Genomic DNA, 23,362 nt, shown 5'->3' on the forward strand with positions numbered 1-23,362 from the left:
ATTATCTAAAGCAATAAGCAGGACTGGCTACATAATTAGTGGGCTGTGGTGCAAAATGAAAAGGCAGGATCCCTTATTCTAAAGTATTCAGAATTTCAAGATAGCAACAGCAGAACAATACACCAATGGCTCCTTCTGGGCAGGAGACCCATGCACAGATTGTATACCCATGAACTCATAACCCTGGTTATAAATTTCAGTGTTCTCAATATAAAATGTGGACAATCCCTACTTCATGGGATTATGGTAAGAATTAAATCAGAAATGTATATAAAGAGCCTAGTAAAGTGCCTGGCACAGAATAGGCAGTAATAAGTGACTTGTTTTTAATTCAAAAGCATTTATAGCCATATTTAATAATTACTTGTTGAGTGTCTACTATATGCCAGGCCCTATGCTAGGTACTTAAGGTGTTATGGTGAAGAATTACAAATAAGGTCCCTGTCTTCATGTAGATTATTATTGTCTAGTGGGAAAGACAACTATAAATTGTGATAAAATTGTGATATAAACAAGACAACTATAAATTGTGATAAGAGCTATGAAGAGAAAAACAGTGTGCTGGGAAAGGAGATAATAGAGAAGATCTGCTTTAAATTGAGTGGTCAGGCAAGTACTCTTCGAGGAAGTAATGTTTAAGTTGAGATCTCAAGGATGAGAAAAAGCTCTCCATGAAAGAACAGGAAGAGTGTTCTAGGCAGAGAGAATAGCTAATGGAAAGACCCTTAAGTGGGTAAGAACATGGCATTTGTGAGAAACTGAAAGCAGGCTAATGTGGCTTGAGTGTAATGACTGAGAAGAAGAGTGATTCATGGTACACCTTGTGAGATAAGCTAAGAGTTTTAGATTTCATATGAAGTACAATGAAAAGCTCTTGAAAAGTTTTGGGCATGGCAGTCATATGACGTAACTGGTATTTTTAGAAGATCATGTTGGCTGCTGTGTGGAGGGGAGCCATAGATAAGCTAGAGTAGATGAGTAGGAGGGTATTTCAGGAGTCCAGAGAAGAGTGGGTAGTGCCTTGTACTTGGGTGGTATTTGAGGATGTAGTGATAAATAAATGAGCTGGAGGCTTATTTTGGAGGTATAAATAATAGGCCTTGCTAACTGACTGAATGTGGACTATTCAAGAGGAGGAAAAGAAAGAATGACTCCTGACATTTTTCTGAGCAAACTGGTGGCACCATTTAACTGCGATGAGATACCTGGGGAGGGCTTTTTTTTTTTTTTTGAGGGGGGCAACCATGTAGAAATCAAGAGCTCAGGTTTAGATACTTAAAATTGGAGGACCCTCTAAGACATCCAAGTGGAAAGGTGGTATGAGTTACAGTTGTTTGTAACAGATTGTCTCAGATTCTGTGATTACTAACTCTTGGTGTCACCTCATTAGATTACCAGGAAATATTTAGAAAACATTTAAAAGAAAAATACCTCAACATAGGAGTCCATATATGTTACCACCATGGCAAACATATAGAATCACGACTGCTTGTTGTAAAAGAACACGGTATATCAGAAGAGACACTGTGTGGGATTCCTCAACAAGATAGGTTTATGGATATGGAACATGTATTTGATCCTGATGAAGAGGGCTACAGCTCCCCCTGAACTGTAGTGCTCTAGGGATGTGCAGGGACTGGGAAACAGCTGTTGTGTACAAGTTCATGTTTGACTGGGCAGCAGGAATGGTTACTCCAGGCAGGTGTGACTATCTCATCTATATAAACTGCAGAGAAATAAACCATATTGGTAACCTGACAGTTTTGATAAACACATTGCTAAATATATTAATAATAAATATATTATTAATAATAAACATATTGCTAACCTGAAGAATGACGGTTATGAGTTAATGCTAACTCAGTGCTGCCAACCTGATCCTTAACACTTTTCAAGATAAAGATGGACCAATACTAGACACTATTCTTGTATATCCGGAGAAGGTTCTGTTCATTCTCAATGGATTCCCTGAGCTTCAGTACCCTGTAGGTAACCAGGAAGAGGATCTTAGTGCTAATCTTCAGAAGAAAAAGACAGTAGAGACCCTCTTATGTAGTTTTGTGAAGAAAAAACTGTTCCCTGAATCTTCCCTGCTGATAACTGCCCAGCCGACAACCATGAGGAGGTTCCACACTCTGTTACAACAGCCCATCCAGGCAGAGATTGTATGGTTTATAGATGCTGAAAAGAGAGTGTATTTCTTGAGTCAGCTTTCAGGTGCTTGTGCAGCATTGAGGCTCTTTTATGAGCTGTGACAAAATGAAAGCCTTGATATTATGTCCTCTCTTCCCATCATCTCCTGGATGATCTGCAGTGTCCTGCAGTCACAGGGAGATGGTAACAGGACTCTTATGAGGTCACTTCAGACCGTGACTGCTGTGTATCTGTTCTACTTTTCCAAGTGCCTCAAAACCCTTGCAGGTATCTCGGTGTGGAAGGGACAAAGTTGCCTGTGGGGCCTCTGCTCTTTGGCTGCAGAGGGACTTCAGAACCAGCAGGTCCTATTTGAAGTCAGTGACCTCAGGAGACATGGGATAGGAGTACATGATATCAATTGCACTTTTCTAAATCGCTTTTTGAAAAAACAAAACAAAACAAAGGAACTGTCAATGTCTACATTTTCCTTCACTTCAGTTTCCAAGAGTTCTTGAATGCTGTGTTCTATGACCTGAAGAATGACAGCAGCTGGATGTTTTTTGATCAAGTGGGGGAAACGTGGAAAGAAATATTCCAACAATATGGACATGGGTTTTCATCACTAATAATACAGTTCTTATTTAGCCTCCTACATAAAGGAAAGGGAAAGGCCATGGAGACTACTTTTGGAAGAAAAGTCTCTCTAGGACTTCAAGAGGAGTTACTGAAGTGGACTGAGAAAGAAATAAAGGATAAATCTTCTAGGAGACAGATTGATCCAATGGACTTGTTTCACTGTATGAGATTCAGGAAGAAGAATATGTATAAAAGGATAACTGATGATTTACAGTCAATTATATTGCTTCAATACCTATACAAAAATGGACATTCTGGCTATGTCATTCTGTGTCAAAAGCAGTTACAGTCACCTGTCAGTGTCTCTGAAGTGTCAGCACCTACTTGGATTTGAAGAGGAAGAGCGAGGCTCCGCATTCATGCCACTAGCCTTGACACTTTACCAGTGAATGTATTAATGTCTTTTCTCCAATGTTTTGGCCTTCAGAAACAATGGGCATTCTTGTTTATTTCAAGTATTCAGGCACACCATCATTTTTTAGCATTATCAATAAATAAAGTGAATCATCTCCACTTCCCATATTTTATGTCAGTTACCCCAATAAGGATTTATTGAATATCTATCACATATTGAATGCTAGCCTAGGTAGACAATGAGGGAGAGTTAACATTTCTGAGCGCTTACTATGTGCCAGGCATGGTGCCAACCACTCTAAGTGTGTGTACGTATTTTAGTCTTCACTGTAACTTTGTGAATGTGCTCTAGTTATAAAGTGTTATGAGCATGTAAGTCATCAATATTACCATTGAGGATTCTGCTATTTGGGTGTTGATGACTATTCGAAGAAAAGTGGTAAACTTAACATTGAATTGGTCATCACTCTCTTCTACATATACTTCATCATTGACACCTCAAAGAGCTCCAGGTTGGTAAGACTCAGAACTATGTTGCTGTAAAGCCTGGACTTTTTCCATCAGGCTTGCATCTTCACAGAGGGTCCAGAGATTTGCACATTTACAAAGAGTTCAAAGAGGCTTAGGTAAACCATTTAAATAATAAATACTGTATACTAAAAACAGAGTTCTACTGACTTATTTACTAATGCAGCCAAGAAGATTTATACTTGTGTTATCTAGAAAATGCCACTGGTTATAAGCCTGTTCTCAATACTTGGGTTAAGATGGACATAGCTGGGGTGCCTGAGGGACTCAGGCTGACTCTTGATTTCCACTCAGGTCATGATCTCAGAGTTGTGAGATCGAGCCCCATGTCGGGATCTGTGCTGAATGTGGAGCCGGCTTAAGATTCCCTTTCCCTCTGCCCCCCCACCTTGTTTTTTTAATTTGTCTCTCTCAAAAATAAAAAAAGAACATTGCAATCCTTTAGTTGTGGGACCAGCTGATGGGTAAGAGACCTTGAGAAGAAGAGAGTGGGCTTGGGGAGTGAGTTAATCCAAGTGTTTTCTCTGATAATTGTATTTCCTCATTGGGCAGTAGCATGGAGACAGAAGGAAGTATGGGATATGTGTGTTTGAGGGAGGTGGGAAGGGGAAGAGAAGTGCAGCAAGAGTTGTGTTTGGGATTAGAGTGGAAGGAGTAGGAGCAATTACATGGACTTAGAATTACTAAGGACCTTGGCTAGTGTCTTGACAAATTCATGACACTTTCAATCCAGATGCATATTGTAAAGTAAAATAATGGACATATATATATTGAGAATTTTAAACATGGATGGGAACAGAGAGGCTTCTTGTTCACTCTAGGTTTTCAGAAAATCAGCCTTAAATGGAGTTCCTATCCTGACCCTATTGTCTTTATCAGAAGGTTAAACTTTCTTCAGAGTCTAACACAAAATATTCTTTTTTGTAAGATTTTATTTATCTATTCGACAGAGTGACAGATCACAAGTAGGCAGAGAAGCAGGCAGAGACAGAGAGAGAGAAGCAGGCTCCCTGCTGAGCAGATTGCCCGATGCGGGGCTCCATCCCAGGACCCTGGGATCATGACCTGAGCCGAAGGCAGAGCTTTAACCCACTGAGCCACCCAGGTGCCCCAACCCAAAATATTCCTAAAGGTGTTGACGGAGAGTTTACTATTGACCTTTTTAAAATTATTATGCTATGTAAGTCACCATACAGTATATCATGAATTTTTGATGTAGTGTTCCATGATTCTTTATTAGTGTATAACATCAAGTGCTCCAAGCAGTACGTGCCTTACTTAATACTATCACTGGGCTCACCTATTCCCTTATCCCGCTCCCCTCTAAAACCCTCAGTTTGTTTCGCAGAGTTCATAGTCTCTGATGGTTCGTCTTCCCCTCGGCTTCCCTCCCACCTTCATTTTTCCCTTCCTTCTCCTAATGTCCTCCACGCTATTCCTTTTTATTTTTAAAATTTTTATTTATTTATTTGACAGAGAGAGATTACAGTAGGCAAAGAGGTGGGGGGGGGAGCAGGCTCCCTGCTGAGCAGAGAGCCCAATGTGGGGCTCGATCCCAGGACCCTGAGATCATGACCTGAGCCCAAGGCAGAGGCTTAACCCACTGAGCCACCCAGATGCCACCACGCTATTCCTTTTGCTCCACAAATAAGTAAAACTGTATGATAATATTTCTAGCTTTTTTTTTGTTCAAGTATAATTAACATACAGTGTTATATTAGTTTCAGGTGTACTGTATAGTGATTCAATAATTATACACATTTCTCAGTGCTTGTTAAGATAAATTTACTCTTAATCCCCTTTATCTATTTCACCCATCTCCTACCCACCTCCCCTCTGGCAGTCACCAATTTGTTCTATTTAAGAGTCTGTTTTTTTGTTTCTTCATTTGTTTTATTTCTTAAATTCCATATATGAGTGTAATTGTGTGGTATTTGTCTTTGACTGTTTGCTTTCATTTAGCATAATACCCTCTAGGTCCATCCATGTTGTTGAAAAATGGCAAGATTTCATTCTTTTTATGGCTGAGTAATATTCCATTGCATATATTTGCCACTTCTTTATCTATCCATCTATTGACGGACACTTGGGTTGCTTCCATAATATGGTTGTTGTTAATAATTGCTCTAAACATATGGGTGCATATATATTTTTGAGTTAGTGTTTTTGTTTTCTTCAGGTGTTTGTCAAAAAATTCAAAATAAGGGAGCCTAGGAGGCTCAGTCATTAAGCTTCTGCCTTTAGCTCAGGTCATGATCCCAGGGTCCTGGGATCGAGCCCCCTCTCCCTCTGCCTGCTGCTCCCCCTACTTGTGCTATTTTCCTGTCAAATAAAATCTTTAAAAATTTATTTAAAATTATTTATTTAAAATAAATAAAATAATTACTTATTAAAAAATTAAAAATAAAAGTACCATATGAACTTTTCTCATTTTCAATTATTGTTAATTCTTCTATTAGTACTGACAACCAAGAAATTGTTATATTATAAAGATAGCTGGGGCAAGTCACTTGACTTCTGAGCATCTGCAAAATGGTGATTAAAATATCCATCATTGGGGGCGCCTGGGTGGCTCAGTGGGTTAAAGCCTCTGCCTTCGACCCGGGTCATGATCCCAGGGTCCTGGGATCGAGCCCCGCATCAGGCTCTCTGCTCAGCAAGGAGCCTGCTTCCTCCTCTCTCTCTGCCTGTTTCTCTGCCTACTTGTGATCTCTGTCTGTCAAATAAATAGAATCTTAAAAAAAAAATAAATAAAATGAATAAAATATCTATCATTGTGTTGAGGACCAGATAAGATGATTTGTATACTAAAGTGCTTACCTTGGTGCCTGGCACACAGTAACATGGCTTGGGCTTTAAAGTCAGACAGGCCTGAATGCTGGTCTCTGTTCTGTTCCTACCTATGAGACCTTAGGCAAATACCTTAAATATTTTGTGCCTTAATTTCCTTATCTGAAAAATGGGGTAATACTTCTTAAGGCTTCTGGAAGAGGTAAATGAATACTAGTGTGATGGCAGAAGCCAAAATTAGCCCTTTACTTAAAATTTTGTTTTTCACTATCTTGTTTTAAATTATTTTTCCTTTTTCATCTCTTTTAGGTCCTTCCAGCTGTGCAGTTTGCCAGTGTCTCAGCTACACTTGCTCTGCCAAGCACTGTATAATCCATACTGTAAAATCAAAGACCTGAAGTAAGTTGAACTTTGCTTTAAACACTTACGTATTTGCAAGGTAAAGATGGGGTTGCTAGAAATTGCACTGATCGGACCTGAAAACAAGATGCAACTAGTGCTCAGCTTCTCCGTAGCGGAATAGCAAATGATAAGGGGGCCTATGAGCATAGAAGGGGTAGAGAGTCAGGCACAGATCCTTGCCAGCCCCTCCAGCCTCTTCCCCTTTCGTATATGCTTTTTTTGCTGCAGGAGTAGGTGGCAGATTAAAACATCTAAGAGGTCTGTGTCTGGCGCCCCTCCTGGGCCTAACCCCTTCTCCTTCCAGATTCTCATTGTCGTCCTCGTTGGTTTTCTTTGTTGGATCCTATCCTACTCCATGCAGCTCAATGATCCTTTTCTCTCCCTCCATATCTCCCCCCTACCTTGTCTGCTGTAGCTACTCCCTAAAGTTCCATTGCTCAGAAGCTCCCCACCCCAGCCCTTGACTTTATTTCTTGCTCACTCTACAGTGTCTTGTCAGTCCACATCAGCAGCACACAGGCACAAGCCCCTTTGTTTCCAAACTCCTTACCGCACAGATCAGTGTCTGTTCTCCTTCCCTCATGCCTCAGAGGATGAGGCAGCCTTTCCAATCCTACCCGAGCCAGTCAATTCACTCCTTTTTAAAATTTTTGTAATCATTTAATTATTTCACTTTACACAACACAGAAGTACATAACAATCTAAAACTCCCTCCACCCAACTGTCCCAGACCCCACCCCAGTTTATATCCCCAGAACCCCATCCTCCTCCTTACCATGTCCTGACCCTGAGCTTACCCTCCCTACGTAATACCTTGTTTGCTAAATGTCTTTCCAGACCTTTTTCTATGCTTTTTCAAACATCAATCTATAATGTAAGGCACACATAAATCTGTAATATACATATCATACACATGCAGAGTTCTAGAACTTTGGGGGGTTTTGTTTCACACACAAAAAACTAGCTGTCAATTTTATTTCATTGAATAGTACAGTGGACATGCTTCCAATACAGTATGCAGGGTCTATCTCCATTTACACATTGTATTTTCAAGCTTTCTTCAGCTCTCTCCCTCCCCATGGTTCAAGTTTCTCCCATATTCCAAAGAACTCTCTCTCTCAGCCCTGTATGCTACCCCACTCCTTTCTTTCCCAGCCAGAAGTGCTTGAAGAGCTCCCCCATATTTCCTTGTTTCCTATTTACCCCCCAGTCCTTGTGGTTTGGCTTCTGTTCTTCCCCAGCCCAGATCTGCTCAAAGATCAACAGTGACTACCAGACCCAATGAGCACTTTTTACCTCCTACCTTAGGGCTTCCCCTACAGACCCAAGCACTGCAGAGTATGATCTCCTTGCTACTCTCCTCCCTACCCCCCATTCTGACTACTCCCAAGGACCTCCTTGCCTCCATGGTTCCCGAACAGTGGCAGTTGTGCTCTCCAGTGGATGTGTGGCAATATCTGGAGACATTTTTGGCTGTCACAGCTAGGGGGTAGAGTGAGGCCCCTAAGGGATAGAGGCCAGGGGTTCTGCCAAACATCCTACAGTGTACTGGACAGCCTCCTACAACAAAGAGTTATTCACTCTCAGGTGTTAAGAGTGCCCTAGAAAAATATAAATGAGCCCAGAGATATTTCTGAAAATGCAGGTTAGGGATTTTGCCCCAAACTGTGATGGTTGTCCATACCTGCCCCAATAGGGGACAGCACAGAGTCAAAGCCAGCTGCTGTAGAGATGTCCCAGGGCCATGACAGCTTCAGGCTCTAGGTCAGTAGAGTCCCTGGGTAATATCCAGGGTTCCTCTGGTTGTCTTACTATGGTCCAGGTGTGACACCTCACCATCTTTCCATCTGTGGGCTAAACCTTACGTTTAGTCTCCATCATCAATACTCACAGTCGTGAGAAAGGAGACACAGACCATCTTTTCCCCTCCCCCTTTCCCAGTTTACCCCCTCCCTCTGGAATTGATTTCCCTTTGGGATATGTTTTATTTCACATTCATGAATTCACTGAGGCCTTTGTAGCCAGATTACCCCTTCTGCTATTATTCTGGTGGTGGGCTGGGACAGAGAATCCCTTAGGATGGCACCACACTTTGGTCCGTGGTCTAAACCCTCTGGGCACTAGCAGTTGCTGACTCACCTCTTTGGCAGTGGCAGGAGTTTCCAGTTCTGCCACTGAGACTGGGGAGTGTTCTATTGTGGAGCTAGACAGTCATAGCAGTCCTTGTCCGCAACTGGTACTGGTGTCCTGTTTGCAGACCTAAAGGATTTTCTTAGGGGTGGCAAATCTCTGCTGTGTTGTAAGGCCAGGGTTAACTACAGGCCTGTTTGGATCGTTTCTCACACTTTAACTTGATCAGAACATGAACAAGCATCCTGTCCAGTTTATTCCTGGAGACTCTTGGGATGCAGGAATCCTCACTACCCATAACCCTCTGATACTCCTCCCCAGCCAAGTTCTGACATTTTCTTTGACAGTCTGTGGTTTGTAACTGCTCTTCTGGTGCCAGTTTCTGACTTGGAAATAACCTGCTTGCCCAGAACAGGAACTCGCTCAAGTTAGCTTAAAGAAATGGGGATCTGTATAGATCGGATTTTCACAATTGCACAATTGCAGAGAGTGGAAAAGTAATCATGCCACCACTTTCTCCACCTCTGGGGTTGCAGAATCAACTCCTGTGCTGCTTCTCCGTGCTTGTCTGATCCCTGGGACCGCATTCTGGCATCCTCTAAAAGATACTTGGCTTCTATAAAGCACACAGTTCTGCTCCCTGATAACCAGGACCAGGGCTTGGCTGTGGCCTTGGCCCCAACTCCAAATAACCCATTTTTTTCTTACCCAACACCACCCTGACTATGGAATCTGCCTCTCAGTTCAGATTCTCTAGTGTAAGAACCTGTTTGGCTCAGGATAGGTCAGGTGTCCCCTCCTGCTCCAATCATATATAGCCTAGGTGGGAACAGGGGTGTGTTGCCATATACATGGCTGCTCAGGCCCACCAGATACTAGGGTTGGGGAGGGAGACATATACTAAGAAGCTACGGTGCTTCTGGGGTGTGGGATGCTAGTGCTCCAGAACAAAAAAGGGGTCATCAAAATAAATCTCTCCTTATCAATCTATACTACCTCCAGTTCCAACCCCCCTCCCTTCCACTCCCTTAGCCCCATTCTCCCATTCATGCCCTCCCCCCACTCTACCCAGTTCCCTTCCTTACCCTCCCACTTTGAACATTGATTTCCCATTGGTTTATGTTTTTGTTATATTTCACATTTCTAAATTTACTGAGGGCTTTGCAGCCAGATTCCCCTCCCACAGCGGAAGCAAATTTCCCTCCGTGAAAAATTCACAGCTTTACACCAAGGGCAGTCCCAATCCCCAGGCCTTCGAAATATGGGAGGTCTTCTCTGCTGATGGGGTTCGAAGTCTCTCCTGTCTCTTTGGGATTCTTGAGGGTCTGTTCCCTGGGACCCCACATCAGAACACAAGCTAACGTCAGAGGGCTTCCTGTTGGGAGATGTCTGAGATGGAGCTCTTGCTGTGCATGTTGCTGCTGGTGGGGATGGTGTGGGCGCAGGTGGGAAGGGGGATGAGGGGCATGAGTAGGAGTATGTGAATGAAGCAGGGAGCTGGACAGGAAGGGGTGATGGTGAGACTATGGACCCAGGCTTGAGGGTCCCAGAGAAATAAAACATGGTGGTTTCCACTGACCTGAGATCTCCCTCTCTCTGGCCACCAGTGGTGTAATTTTTCCGCTCCACGGCTCCAACCACGTGCAGGAGGCCTCTGCCGAGCTCCTTTGTGGCTTCAGCCCCCAATGCATTCTTCTGTCTTCTTCTTCCTTTTCCTGTGGCACCAGCAGAAGCAGCTTGGGACTCCTCTACCTCCTTGCATGTTTCTTCTGTCCCAGCCCCACTGGCAGTGGCTGGGCCTGGCCCCTCTGAGGCCTGGCCCTGCTCCCCGGTAGACCCCAGCTGTTGGAGAGAAAAGGGCAGGGTCGAGACCCAGTCTGAGCAGAGAGAGGGCAGTGCGATGGGGTGGGGACCAAGTAGAGATAATCTTACAACCTGGAAGAGCTTCCACTTCAGGAGGTCCCGTTCCTTCTGCATCTCTGCCAGGTTTGCTTGTGTCTGCCGCATCCGGAATGCTGCCTCCTTGCGCTCCATCTCCTGCCGCGCTGTGTGCTCCTTTAGGTCTGAGGCCAAGGCCTGTGCAGCGGACTTATGCAGTTTGGCAAAATCGTGTAGCCACTGTACCCTGTGCTTGTGTAACTGGCCCTGCCTGCGCGCGAAACGCACGCCCAGGGCAAGGCTGCTCCAGGCACAGGCGTCTTTGACCTCGCTGGGCACCGTGCTGTCCTCTAGGATGTCCCTGAGCTTGTTCTCCACCTCCTCCCAGGACAGGGCTATATTCTCGAGATAGAACTCAGGGCCTTTTGTGTGCCCGGCCATCTTCTCATTGATGAAGGCCACAACATTGTTGTGCTGGAACCCACTGCTGGCATCATCGGGTTTTAAGGACATGACTACTGAGCCCCTTAGGGATTTAGCTGTCTCTGTGGGATGAATCAACCGGTTGTCCACTCTGCAGGGGCCCTCCCCAACCTGCACGCCTTCCCGCCCCCCGCCCCCCATCTCCCCCCATGCTTGCCGCCTGCCCCCTGCCCCCCCACCATCCCCTGCCCCCTCACCCTTGCACCCTGCTTCCCCCCCCCCGATACCCCCACCTTCCCACCTCCAGCCCTTCCCAGCCCTCTCCCGTGCCCCCTTCCCAACAGGCCGCCCCCAGTCTCCTCCTACCTGCGGCCCTGCCCTTTCCTCTCCCGCCTCAGACCCTCTTAAAGGCCCCCTGACTGACTTGCCCCACCCTAGTACACCTCCCACCAAATCTCACCTCTAAGGTGGGGATGGGGGGTTTGCGGGGTAGGGGGGGGCAGATAGGTTGCTGGCTAACCACGCCTACCGACTAAGCTCAAAGTGAGAGCACACGGGTCCCTCCAAAGACTCCAGGCGGAGAAAAGGAAGTCTTGGGGCCAATCCTCGAGGCTTTTACTCTAGGACTGTTCCAACTTCCGGAGATAGTGGGGGTGGGAGGGAATTTATGAGGAAGGTTCCTCCCAAACTCCAGGACAAAAGAGAACCTGCTACATTGCTGAAAGTTGTTGAAGGTGGGAAACAACAGCAGTGGTTAGAAAAGATTTAGAATCTGAAACATGAAGTACTCATAATTAAGTACAGGAAGTTCCGCCCCCCTCCATAAAGGTTTGTCCCATGCCAGGGGCGTCCTCGCCTCCTAGAGATGGAATGTTCTAGAACTCGAAGCAGCTCCAATCCTTCACTGGCTTTCCGTAACCCTCGGAGGAAGTGGGTGGAGCCTGGGAACAGCTTTGTCACCCATTGGCTCAGCACTGAATATTATTATAGTCACCCTAAACAATCTTAAATTCTGGCCATTTTACCCCGAAAACAGGTCTCAAATCTGTCCACCTTCACACGCCCTCCATCCTAATCCAGCTCCCCCTGGGGTATATATTCCCTGGACCAGTGCAGCCCTCTGATAACCTAGTCTGTCTCCTGCCTACCATAACATCAGAGGGATCTGAGCATGTCAGTTTAAACCTCCAATGGCTTTCTGAAGACTACTAGAAAAACCAGACAGACTTAAGATTTAGTCCTACTTTGCCACTTACTAAATGACCTTATACTATATAATTGAATATTAGTTTCTACCTGTGGGCCTGCCATGAGGACTGAATGACAAAGTGCATGTAAAGTTGATGTAATGTTTTCTATGATTGCATTTTTGTAAAAATTACAAATTTGTGTGTGTGTGTGTTTCTATGCTCATGAAGTGGGAGGGGGAGAGTATATACTAGATTCTTAACATTGGTTATCTCTGGGAGGTGGAATTGGAGAGGAGGTTGGAAAAAATTTTTCTTTTTAAAATACATCTTTCTAGGGTGCCTGGGTGGCTCAGTTGGTCAAGCAGCTGCCTTCAGCTCAGGTCATGAGGCCAGAGTCCTGGGATGGAGTCCCACATGGGGCTCCCAGCTCCACGGGGAGTCTGCTTCTCCCTCTTACCTTCTCACCTCTCATGGTCTCTCTCTGTCTCTCAAATAAATAAAATCTTAAAATAAAATACATCTTTCTATGATTTCATTTGTTACAAAGAACATTTACTTCTATATGCATGCATGCATTAAAAATCTGGAAAGTCACATACCAAAATGTTAACAGTGGTTATTTTGGAATGGTAGGAATATAATACTTTAAAAAACTTTGTATTTTTCTCTATTGTAGAAATTATTTATAATAATCATGTGTTTTTTTAAAAAAGTTTAAACTATTTTTATAACTTGTGATCAGTGTAAATAATTTTTAAATATCTATAATGTAAATGTGTCCCTATAATCTCACTGTTCCATAACCTAGAAGATAACTAATATTAATAGTTTGAGATATATATATATATATTTCTCCTTCTAGTCTTTTAATATAGGCCATAGCAAATGCAGTTGACCCTTGAACAACACAGGACTTGAAATGTGTGGATTTTTTAAAAATAAATTCAGTACAGTACTATAAATATATTTTCTCTTCGTTATAATTTTCTTAATTAAAAAAACATTCTTTTCTCTAGCTTATTTTATTGTAAGATGCAGTAGGTAATACATATAACATACAAATACGTGTTAGTTGACTATTTTATTGTTAAAGCTTCTGGTCAACAGTAGGCTATTAGTTGTTAAGTTTTGGGGAAATCAGAAGTTATAGGCAGATTTTCAACTGTGTGGAGGCCGGAGCCCCTAGCCCCCTGAGTTGCTCAAGGGTCAGCTGTAATTGGCAGTTTCTCAAACAAAGAATCCTCCCTCTCACTTGTCTTCTGGCCTTTGCCCAGGCTGCTCCATAAGTGTTTTGTCCCTGTGCTCCTCCTGTTATCCCTGCTCCCATTCTTTTCCTCCACCTAACTGCTGTTCAATCCCTCTTCCCCTTTCACAACAGCACTCAAGTATTTCTTTCTCTTGTATTTCTTGGTCCTCTAGCTCCCACTCCAAGCTGGGCTGAATTGTGCCACCTTTCTGTGTCCCCATAATACCTTGTGCATTCCACTTGCAGTACTTTTCAAGGCCAGGTCTGGGTTTTAATTATTTTTGTGTTTTCAGCATCTGGAACAGTGGTAAGCACCCAATGACTGAAAGAATTCACTGCATTAGTAAGGTACAGATACCTATTTTCTTTCTTCTCTAAAATGTCTTTTTCTCCACACATACTGATTTTCTGCCACTTCACAGCTTCTTGTGGTAGGGATCTCTCTTCAGTATTTGAAACTAACCAGTATTTTACAGATTTCGAGTTTGTAAAAAAAAAAAAAAAAAAACCCTGGAAGATTCAGGAACGAAGCTTCTGTGTGAAGGATTAAAACAGCCAAACTGTATCTTATGGACATTGAGGTAACTGATAGCAGGAGAATTTGTTGTCTGTGTTTGTATCATTTTTGGTCAATTTCTGTTTGCATGGGGAGAGAGCAATGATATTGATAATGATAATGAAGTCATTCTTCTCTTCTCTGAAGGTTGTACCGATGCCTTATCTCTCCTGCTTCTTGTGGGTACTGGCAGCTATTCTCAGTACCAGTCAGTGGCTCACTGATCTGGAATTTAGTGAAACCAGATTGGAAGCTTCAGCTTTGAAATTGCTTTGTGAAGGCTTAAAAGATCCAAACTGCAAATTACGGAAGTTCAAGTAAGCTGTAACTATTAGTTTCCTTGCTGCAAGAAAAAAAAATTTAAATATGCAACTCAAGATGGATGTTTTGTGATCAAAACACATTTCAAGGAATCATGGAGAGGAAGAATAAAAGTGACAGTCCCTAAAATTGTTCTTATGCAAGAAGTTTAGGAAAAGAATTTTCATTGTAAGTGACAATAACATCAATGGTTATAATAATAACCCACACTTACTGAACAATCACTTTGTGCTAAGCATTGTGCTGACTGCTTTGTATCTATGATTTCCTTTAATTGTACAACAGTTCTGAGAAGTTTCAGATTATTATCTCCATTTTAGTGATGAGGAAATGGGAACCCAAGGGTCATAAGACCAAGTAACATGGCAAAGGCACAGTTCAGAACCCTCATGTATCTGACTTCAAAGTCCATGATAATGATTTTAATGAAAAAGTTTATCTTATAAACTTTTATTTATTTTTATTTTTTTAAGATTTTATTTATTTATTTGACACAGAGAGATGATCACAAGTAGGGAGAGAGGCAGGCAGAGAAAGATAGGGGGAATCAGGTTCCCTGCTGAGCAGAGAGCCTGATGTGGGACTTGATCCCAGGACCCCAAGACCATGACCTGAGCTGAAGGCAGAGGCTTAGGCCACTGAGCCATCCAGGCGCCCTATCTTATAAACTTTTAGATTTTAGTATTTGGGTTCTCCAGAGAAACAGAACAAATAAGATGTATCTGAATATACAGTTGACTCTTGAACCACATAGAGGGTTAGCGCCCCCACACCCCACAGTTAGAAATCCACTTATAACTTTTTTTTAAATGTTTTTGCATTTATTGAGTTTTTTAAAATTTTCAGCATAACAGTATTCATTATTTTTTCACCACACCCAGTGCTCCATGCAATCCGTGCCCTCTATAATACCCACCACCTGGTACCCCCAACCTCCCACCCCCCCGCCACTTCAAACCCCTCAGATTGTATAACTATTTTTTTTAAAGATTTTATTTATTTATTTGACAGAGATCACAAGTTGGCAGAGAGAGAGGAGGAAGCAGGCTCCCTACTGAGCAGAGAGCCCAATGTGGGGCTTGATCCCAGGACCCTGAGATCATGACTTGAGCCGAAGGCAGAGGCTTTAATCCACTGAGACACCCAGGTGCCTCCACTTATAACTTTTGACCCTCCAAAAGCTTAACTGCTAATAGCCTGCTTTTGACTGGAAGCCAAATCATGAACAGTTGATTGACACATACTCTGTATGTGATATGTTTTATATATGTATTGTTACAAGAAAGTAAGCTGGGGAAAAGATGTTAACTAAGAAAATCACGAGGAAGGGAAAATACATTTATAGCACTGGAGTATATTTATTAAAAAATTGGTGTTTAAGTGAACCCATGATTTCAAACCTGTGTTCAGGGGCCAACTGTATTGAGATTTATTTTAAGGAATTGACTCATAAGGATTAGGATGGCTGTCAAGTTCAATATTTGCAAGGTAGGCCAACATGCTGGAGACACAGGGAAAAGCTCATATTACATTTCAAGTCTGAAGGCATTCTGCTGGGAGAATTCTCTCCTCTTCCCCAGGGAGGTCAGTCTGTTTCTATAAAAACTTTCAACTGATTAGGTGAGGCCAACCCAAGTTATGGAGGGTAAATTACTCAAAGTCTACTGATTTAAATGTTAATCTCATCTAAAAAGTACCTTCCCAGATACATCTAGAATAATTTTGACCAAATATCTAGATGTATAACCTAGCCAATGTGACACAATTAACTATCACTAACATATCAATATATATGTGGGTTTATTTATATTTTTTAAAGTAGACTTCATACCCAGTGTGGAGCCCAATTCAGGCTTTTAACTCATGACTCTGAGATCAAGACCTGAACAAAGATCAAGAGTCAGATGCTTAGCCAACTGAGCCACCCAGGCACCCCTATGTGTGGGGTTTTAAAAGCAAAAGCTCTTTAACATTGAAGTTTTCTAAAATCTACTTTGAAACCCCTTTTTTACCCCACCAAAATACCTCTTTTTAAAATTCTAAATTGAGGAGATATAGACATGTGTACCTATGAGCCTTCTGGAAGGCTAAGGTTGGAGCCTGGTTAACTCAAGAGAAAATTGAGGACTCAAAGATTATAATATATATCATAGAAATTCCTGAAAGTAATGGGAAAAAAAGTTGATCGGTTTCAAGAAATTGTGCTATTTAATATGGAGAAACAAAGATTGAGAAGACAGGAAGATTGGTAAAAAACCACTCTTCATCCCAAAGAAGGAATATTACATGGTTGATGATGGTGGGCTGGGTCTCTAGGATGGAAAATTTATAAATAATGGACTTTTAGATCTTTTGACTATAAAGCTTATTAAAGATATACCATTTCCCCCATGGGATTTGAAAGAAGCTCTGAGATAGAATTTTAAATTTATGTTGTGTACAATTGTGTAATGAAGTGCCCAACACTGGAATCATTTAAAAATGCCAGATGAGCCCAGGAAAAGGTAGGAGGCCACTGTGGGCTGGAGACCTCAGGAGGTGGCTTTGTAAAGGAGGTGTGCCAGGAGCTGGAACTTGAAGGAAGACTAGGAAAACAGAAAACTTAGACAGCAGTGGCTGATTTTTCTTCTTTTTCTCTTGGTAGCTTGAGCACATGTTACCTACCAGATGCTAGCTGTATGGAGCTCTCTTCTTTCTTGCATGTGAGTCAGACTTTAAAAGAGCTGTTTGCGTTTGCCAATGCCGTAGGGGACACAGGAGTACAGCTTCTCTGTGAAGGTCTGCAGCATGCAAAGGCTATTCTCCAGAATCTTGTGTAAGTGTCTGATTATCCTTGTTCTCACAGACCTTGGCACTTGAGGTTCAGTAGGACTCTATGGTTAACAGCCGCCCTGGTATCCCCATTCCTTCAGACTTTCTGAATGTTCCCTTTCTGCAGCTAGCTGTGAGTTCCTTGCCCAAGTCCTGAGCTCCACCTGGCGCCTGACAAGGCTGCTTCTAATTAATAACAAAATTGAAGATTTGGGACTGAAATTGCTGTGCAAAGGATTAAAACAGCCTGACTGTCAGTTAAAGGATCTGGCGTAAGTATCATGGACTATAGCCACAGGCAGAATTTCTTGATGTTTCAGCAAATCTTAAAATTAAATGAGTATTTTTTGGCCTGGTGATTGAATCTCCAAGGAAGCAATAAATGAAGAACCAAATAATAAATGTTTCCCACTCCACAATCTCTGCTTGGTCCTGGCCCAAGGGATTTTTTTAAACACGATACTCTGAGTTTCTACTGTGTTTTTCTAGTGCGCAAACAGAATTCCTAAAGTAACTCCGTGCAGATGAACTGATGCCAGCCTTCTCTGCTTTATTTCCTGGCAGACTGTGGACCTGCCACCTGACTGGAGAGTTTTGTCAGGATCTGTGCAATGTGCTCTACACTAATGAGTACTTAAGAGACCTTGACCTCAGTGATAATGCCTCAGGGGATGAGGGCATGCAGGTGCGATGTGAAGGGCTGAAAGACCCCTCCTGCAAACTGCAGACCTTGTGGTAAGTGCACAGCAACTCTTTGGTCCCTGGGCTCTCATTCCCAGCTCTGTATGAAATGGAGGTTCATTGTGGAACTCGGGGTAAAACTGATTTCTTTCTTGAATCCACAATTCTTCGTAAGTTATCACACTGTCATCTCACAGTTGTGTGCTGTGGAGCCCTTGTCTCTGTCAACAGAAATGAAACCTAACATTGCTAGACCTAAGTGGAAACCACCTTAAGATTTTGGAATGCAAATGCTGTGTGATGCACTGATTCAGCCAATATGTAAACTACAGACATTCTAGTAAGTTACTATGGTGAGTGGGAGGGAGGTAGAAGGAAGGGGGTCAAGAAAGACATGTTGGGTTTGATCATAGCCCATCGAAGTGAGGAAAGAAGAAAAACTGAGGGCAAGCCATGCCTAGGCAAAATATCAGAGTAAGTGAAATGAGAAGTAGGCCTCCTCCTTGGACACAGGGACAGGGCTCAAGGCAGAGAACAGGCAGCACTGGACAGCACTGGATCTCACTACTATGAGAAGCAGCATGGCATAGGAAAAAGAGTACCATATCTAGATTCTGTTAGGTCTGGCTTAAATACTGGGTTTAGCATTCACTAGCTATATGACCATGCTTACTTAACCTCCCTGAACTTTAGTATCCATGTCTGTAAAAGGGAGCTAATACTAGTACCTGGCTATCTGGTGTTAACAGGAGTCTTGAATGAAGTGAAATGTTAATTATAAATGTACCAATTACAACCATTGGCACATAGGTGGTACTCCATAAGTGTTAGATTCTTTCCCTTTTACTCTTCTTATACTTGCCAGGGATCTTAAATATTTACATTTGAGAGTTTTCAAGACTCAAGGAAATGAAGCTGTAATGATGCAGTTATATGAAGCGGAGGTCTTGATTCTTTCTGGTCAATGCCCATCTGCCAGCTCAGCAGGCTGGCATGACACACAAAGTCACTCTTAATTAGGATACAGCTATGCTGTGTTGGCAGCTAACCAGTGACCAAATGGCCATTCATTTCTGGCATTCAGAACTGGAACACATAGTGGAAAATAAAGGCCGAGTGCAAAAATTCCACATTTCAAAGCCAATTTGACGGATTGAAGTGTAAATGAAAACAACATAAAGGCCTGATTACAAATCTGGCTGAAACAGAAGCTGGTTCTCTACTAGCAAAGTGAAGTGTGTTAGTTTCAAAGGCTTGAAAGCACGGTGATTACTGCCCAGAAAGAGAGAATCATTCACAACACGATGAGCCTCAGAGATTTAGGGACCTCCATTCCATGGTGTCTTTCTCAAAAGAGGTGACTGCAGTCTATGTTGTCAACAGGTTGGAATAAGCTTAATGAACAATCCTAGTGTTTTTTCAAGTACTGAGTAATTTAATGTGGTAGCACTCCGTAGTGTGTATGCTTCAGCAAAGGTCTTAAGTGACAGTGACGAGAAATTATTTTAGGATGGGATGCCATTATTTGCTTTCTATTGTAAATTATTACACTGTTTCCTGTATTTCTTGCTCTTTGCCTTTTAACCAATGTGCTTCCATTCTGTTTTGGGGGCATCCTTCAAACCCTTATAATTTGTCAGCCGACAAGTTGATAACAATGTGCAGTAATGGCTCAGAATACAAAATAAAGGACATACATGCACACACACTCACAGAATAGACACCATTCACTTACCTCAAATCAATTTTGATTTTTAGAGTATATGTAAGATAAACAACACTGTAATTAATGGAAATATTTACTTACCAAGCAAGGTAAAAGGAAATTATGGATGATTTAATGTTGTGGTGGGATTGAAAGGGGGTATAATTCCAGGAGATCCTTCTAAAAGGGGGGGTCTCAGCTGTAAATTACAAAGACTGGAGGAAGAAGGTTATTTTCTAAGAGCTCCTTGGGTGTGGGGCTGAATCTTTTTCCTCATTGTATTCTCTCCTGACCCATAATGTTCCTGGCTTAGCTTTGCATATATAAATACATACAGAAGACCAGTTAGTAATTTAGAGCATCTGGAGGCAAGGAAAGGGGACAGTTAATGACATGTTCAATAAAGGCTACGTGTCTAGACATTCAGGTCAAGGAACAAAAGAGGCTGTGGCCTTAGAGTGGCAGAGCTCATCTTCATTCATTCCACAGGTACTTGCTAAATATCTGCTATGTGCTAGACACATGTGCCGGGTGCTAGGAGACAAGAGTGAATAAGACACAAGACATAGTCTATGCTCTTCAGGGGCCAGGGGGTTTAGTGGTAGAGATAGGCACATAAACTGAAGAATATAATAGGGTGATCATGTAGTCTTAAGAGAGTCCTGGCAGGAGACAACTCACCCAGTCCAAGAGGGTCAGGGAAAGCTTCTTGGAGGAAAGACTACCTGAGTTAAGTCTCAGGACTATTGCCTGGAGAAATGAGGGTAAGGATAAAGAAGGGTGGCGCATGCTCAGGAAATAGCTTGAACTAGGTAGCCAGACAATAAACTGCATGGTTTATGATAATTGATGGGGAAAGGGATCGGAAGGAATTTGCTCTTGGTGGAGCATAAAGTACAAAACAGAACGTGTCAAGAAGTGAGACTGGGAGGTGGGGTAGGCAAGGCCTTGTATGCCATCTGTGGTTAGTAAGACCTGTTAGCAGAGCTCTGAGTGCCAACTCAGTCATTGCTCTCTTTCTCTCGTATACTCTAGTAGTAGTGCCTTTTGAGTCCTCTCTTCACCTTTTCAAAACTGGTCACTATGATAGAGCCAGTTTTTCCCCCTGCTTCTCTGTTTCTCACTGCCACAGGGGGCTGATGTTAAGAACGGACCCTAACCAGTCCCACAGAAATTTGGTTACTAGACACTGATATGCTGTCTGGTCTGGATCCCTGCTAGCCCTGCAGTGCCATCATACTGGGGCTCTGAGATTACAAATCCATTAATCCACATGCAAACATGCAGCCATTGTTCTCTAAAGTATTGCATGTGTCAGGGTGGTTGGGTCTAGAGGAACTTCTGGAATCAGCCACAGGTGTATATATATATAGGAGACCTGCCCTTGTCCCACAAAGGTGTGGGTAGGCCCCTGAGTTGAGTCAGGGTCCCCACTTGAACCTTTTTATTTCTTCAAGATAATTTTATTTTATTGGCCTGTTACCTTTCCCAGGCACTGGACCTTGGATAAAGGTCCTTGATGTATGTCCCTAATTCTAAATTTGGAAAGAAAGTGTTGAGAGTAACTGGTCTCTTAACTCCCAGAAGACCTCTGGGCTTCCTAAGCATATTGACTCACTTCTTCCCAACAGTGAGCTTTACACATCAAGAGGTTAGACAGCTTTTGCTACATCACTCAAAAAAAAAAAATTCTCAAGGTCTTGTTACACTTCCATGACATTAAATGTCTACTTACCCTATAATTCTATAATTACCAAGGTTACTCATTTTACTTTGCTAAGTAAAGATTAGCTTCTATGCACTAAAAACTAAAATCTTTATCTCAATGCACACTTGAAAGAGCTTGTACCTTCTTTTGTAGTCAGTGGGTTTTAACTGTGGAAATACATGTGAGGCTTGAAGTGCCTGCTGGACACTATAGGAAGTTTTCTAGTAGCTGGGCAGTTGGATATAGGAGCATGCCCTGGAGATGATAGCTGAAGCCATGACAATGAATGAGATCCTCTAGGGAGAGTGAGAAGAGAAGAACCTCTGAGGAACATCTCTGGGGAATTAGCCCTGGGCAATACCAACTTTTAAGAGGTGGGTGTGGAAAGGAAAGCCCAGGAGAGAAACGATGTTCTGGAAGCTATGGGAAAAGTGAGTTTCAATGAAGAATTGCTCAACAGTGTCAAATGCAGCAGAGAAGGCCAAAAGGATGAGTGCTGAAACCTATATCCATTGGATTTAGTCATTAGGAGGCCATAGGTGATTCTGCCAAGGGCTGTATCAGTGGTGTGGTGGGGCTGCAAACCAGACTGCCATGACTTGAAGAGACTGGAGATGAGGAAGGGGAGAAGGAGCAGAGACTAGAAGTTCGCAAAAAGGGGATAGCTGGGAGGCTCAGTTGGCTAAACATCTGTCTTTGGCTTAGGTCATGATCTCAGGGTCCTAGGATCAGGCTCCCTGCTGTGGGAAGTCTGTTCCCCTTGCTTGTGCTCGCTCACTCACTCTCATAGACAAACAAAAAAATAAATGAATTTGTGAAAAGGAGGAGAGATGTGGGGCTGTAGCTGGGAGGACTTGTGGAACTGCAGGAAGGAGGGAGTTGTTCTTTTTCCTTCTTGGATTTGTTGAGGATAGGGAGATGTATAGGCTGAATGAAAGGAGCCAGTAGAGAGGAAGAGGTTACATATACAGGAGCAGGAACTAATGGGCTAATGCAGGAGGGCCTTGGACAAAGGCAGTGTGGGACGAGAGTGAGAGTCCAAGAGGAAGCAAAGCATTTTCTCAAGGAGAGCAGCCAACGCTGAGGGAGGAGGTAGCTGGCTGAGCGGGTGAAGTAACTGAGTGGTGCTGGGAGCAAGTAGAATGGGAGTCTTATCCCCGAGGACAGGAAAACTAGTGAAGGCATCTGTTGGCTTGACTTGACACAGGACTTTTCATTTTTCATAGCATTGACACAGATCATTTACGTGAAGAAACATTCAGAAAGATGGATGCTTTAAAAATGAACAAGCCTGGGGTGTATGGGTGGCTCAGTGGGTTAAGCCTCTGTCTTCATTCAGCTCGGGTCATGATCTCAGGGTCCTGGGATCGGGCCCTGCATTGGGCTCTCTGCTTGGCGGGGAGCCTGCTTCCCTCTCTCTTTCTGCCTGCCTCTCTGCCTACTTGTGATCTCTCTCTCTGTCAAGTATATAAATAAAATCTTAAAAAAAAAAAAAAAAAAAGAACAAGCCTGGAATCACCTGGTAGTTTCCAAGGAGAGCCCCTGAATCAGCTGCCTATAGACCCCCACCTCCCAATCTGGCACCATCTTTAACAGTTGTGCAATATTCTTGTTCAAATCCTGTTAATCATTGCTGAGGACCCTAGTGTGAATCAAGTGGCAGTGATAGCTATTTGTTACATAGAATCATCCACTAAGTAGGATGTGAAAGGCAGATGCACTTTAGTTCAATTGTTTTCAGCAATAATACCTTACATTCATATATTGTGTTATAAAGTTTACTTTGTTTCCACAGAAATCCTCAAAGGTAAGAAGATGAGGCTCAGAGGGGTTGTGACTAGCTGTGGGTCACACTGCTCATTAGTGA

General features: G+C 42.8%; 1 protein-coding gene and 2 long non-coding RNA genes across 4 annotated transcripts in view; 2 read left to right on the forward strand and 1 right to left on the reverse strand.

Annotated features, from left to right (window-relative positions):
* Positions 1 to 6,957, forward strand: part of LOC131821857 (uncharacterized) — a 28,386-nt gene extending 21,429 nt beyond the window's left edge. For both annotated transcript variants that reach the window (XR_009349998.1, XR_009349999.1), the window contains exon 4: positions 6,754 to 6,957. This is a non-coding gene — a long non-coding RNA (uncharacterized LOC131821857). The remainder of the gene's footprint in view (positions 1 to 6,753) is intronic.
* Positions 6,958 to 7,603: 646 nt separating this feature from the next.
* TEX13A (testis expressed 13A) lies at positions 7,604 to 11,387 on the reverse strand. The gene has a single exon (XM_059156825.1). It carries the CDS (start codon positions 11,365 to 11,367, stop codon positions 10,126 to 10,128), a length of 1,242 nt encoding a protein of 413 aa, XP_059012808.1. The 5' UTR covers positions 11,368 to 11,387; the 3' UTR covers positions 7,604 to 10,125.
* A 1,822-nt stretch (positions 11,388 to 13,209) lies between these two features.
* On the forward strand, positions 13,210 to 17,504 carry LOC131821707 (uncharacterized). Its single transcript, XR_009349967.1, has 3 exons — positions 13,210 to 14,294; positions 14,417 to 14,758; positions 15,602 to 17,504. It is a non-coding gene; the product is annotated as an uncharacterized LOC131821707 (long non-coding RNA).
* Positions 17,505 to 23,362: the final 5,858 nt, after the last annotated feature.

Source organism: Mustela lutreola, chromosome X (genome assembly GCF_030435805.1).
Source record: "Mustela lutreola isolate mMusLut2 chromosome X, mMusLut2.pri, whole genome shotgun sequence".
Taxonomy (NCBI): domain Eukaryota; kingdom Metazoa; phylum Chordata; class Mammalia; order Carnivora; family Mustelidae; genus Mustela; species Mustela lutreola.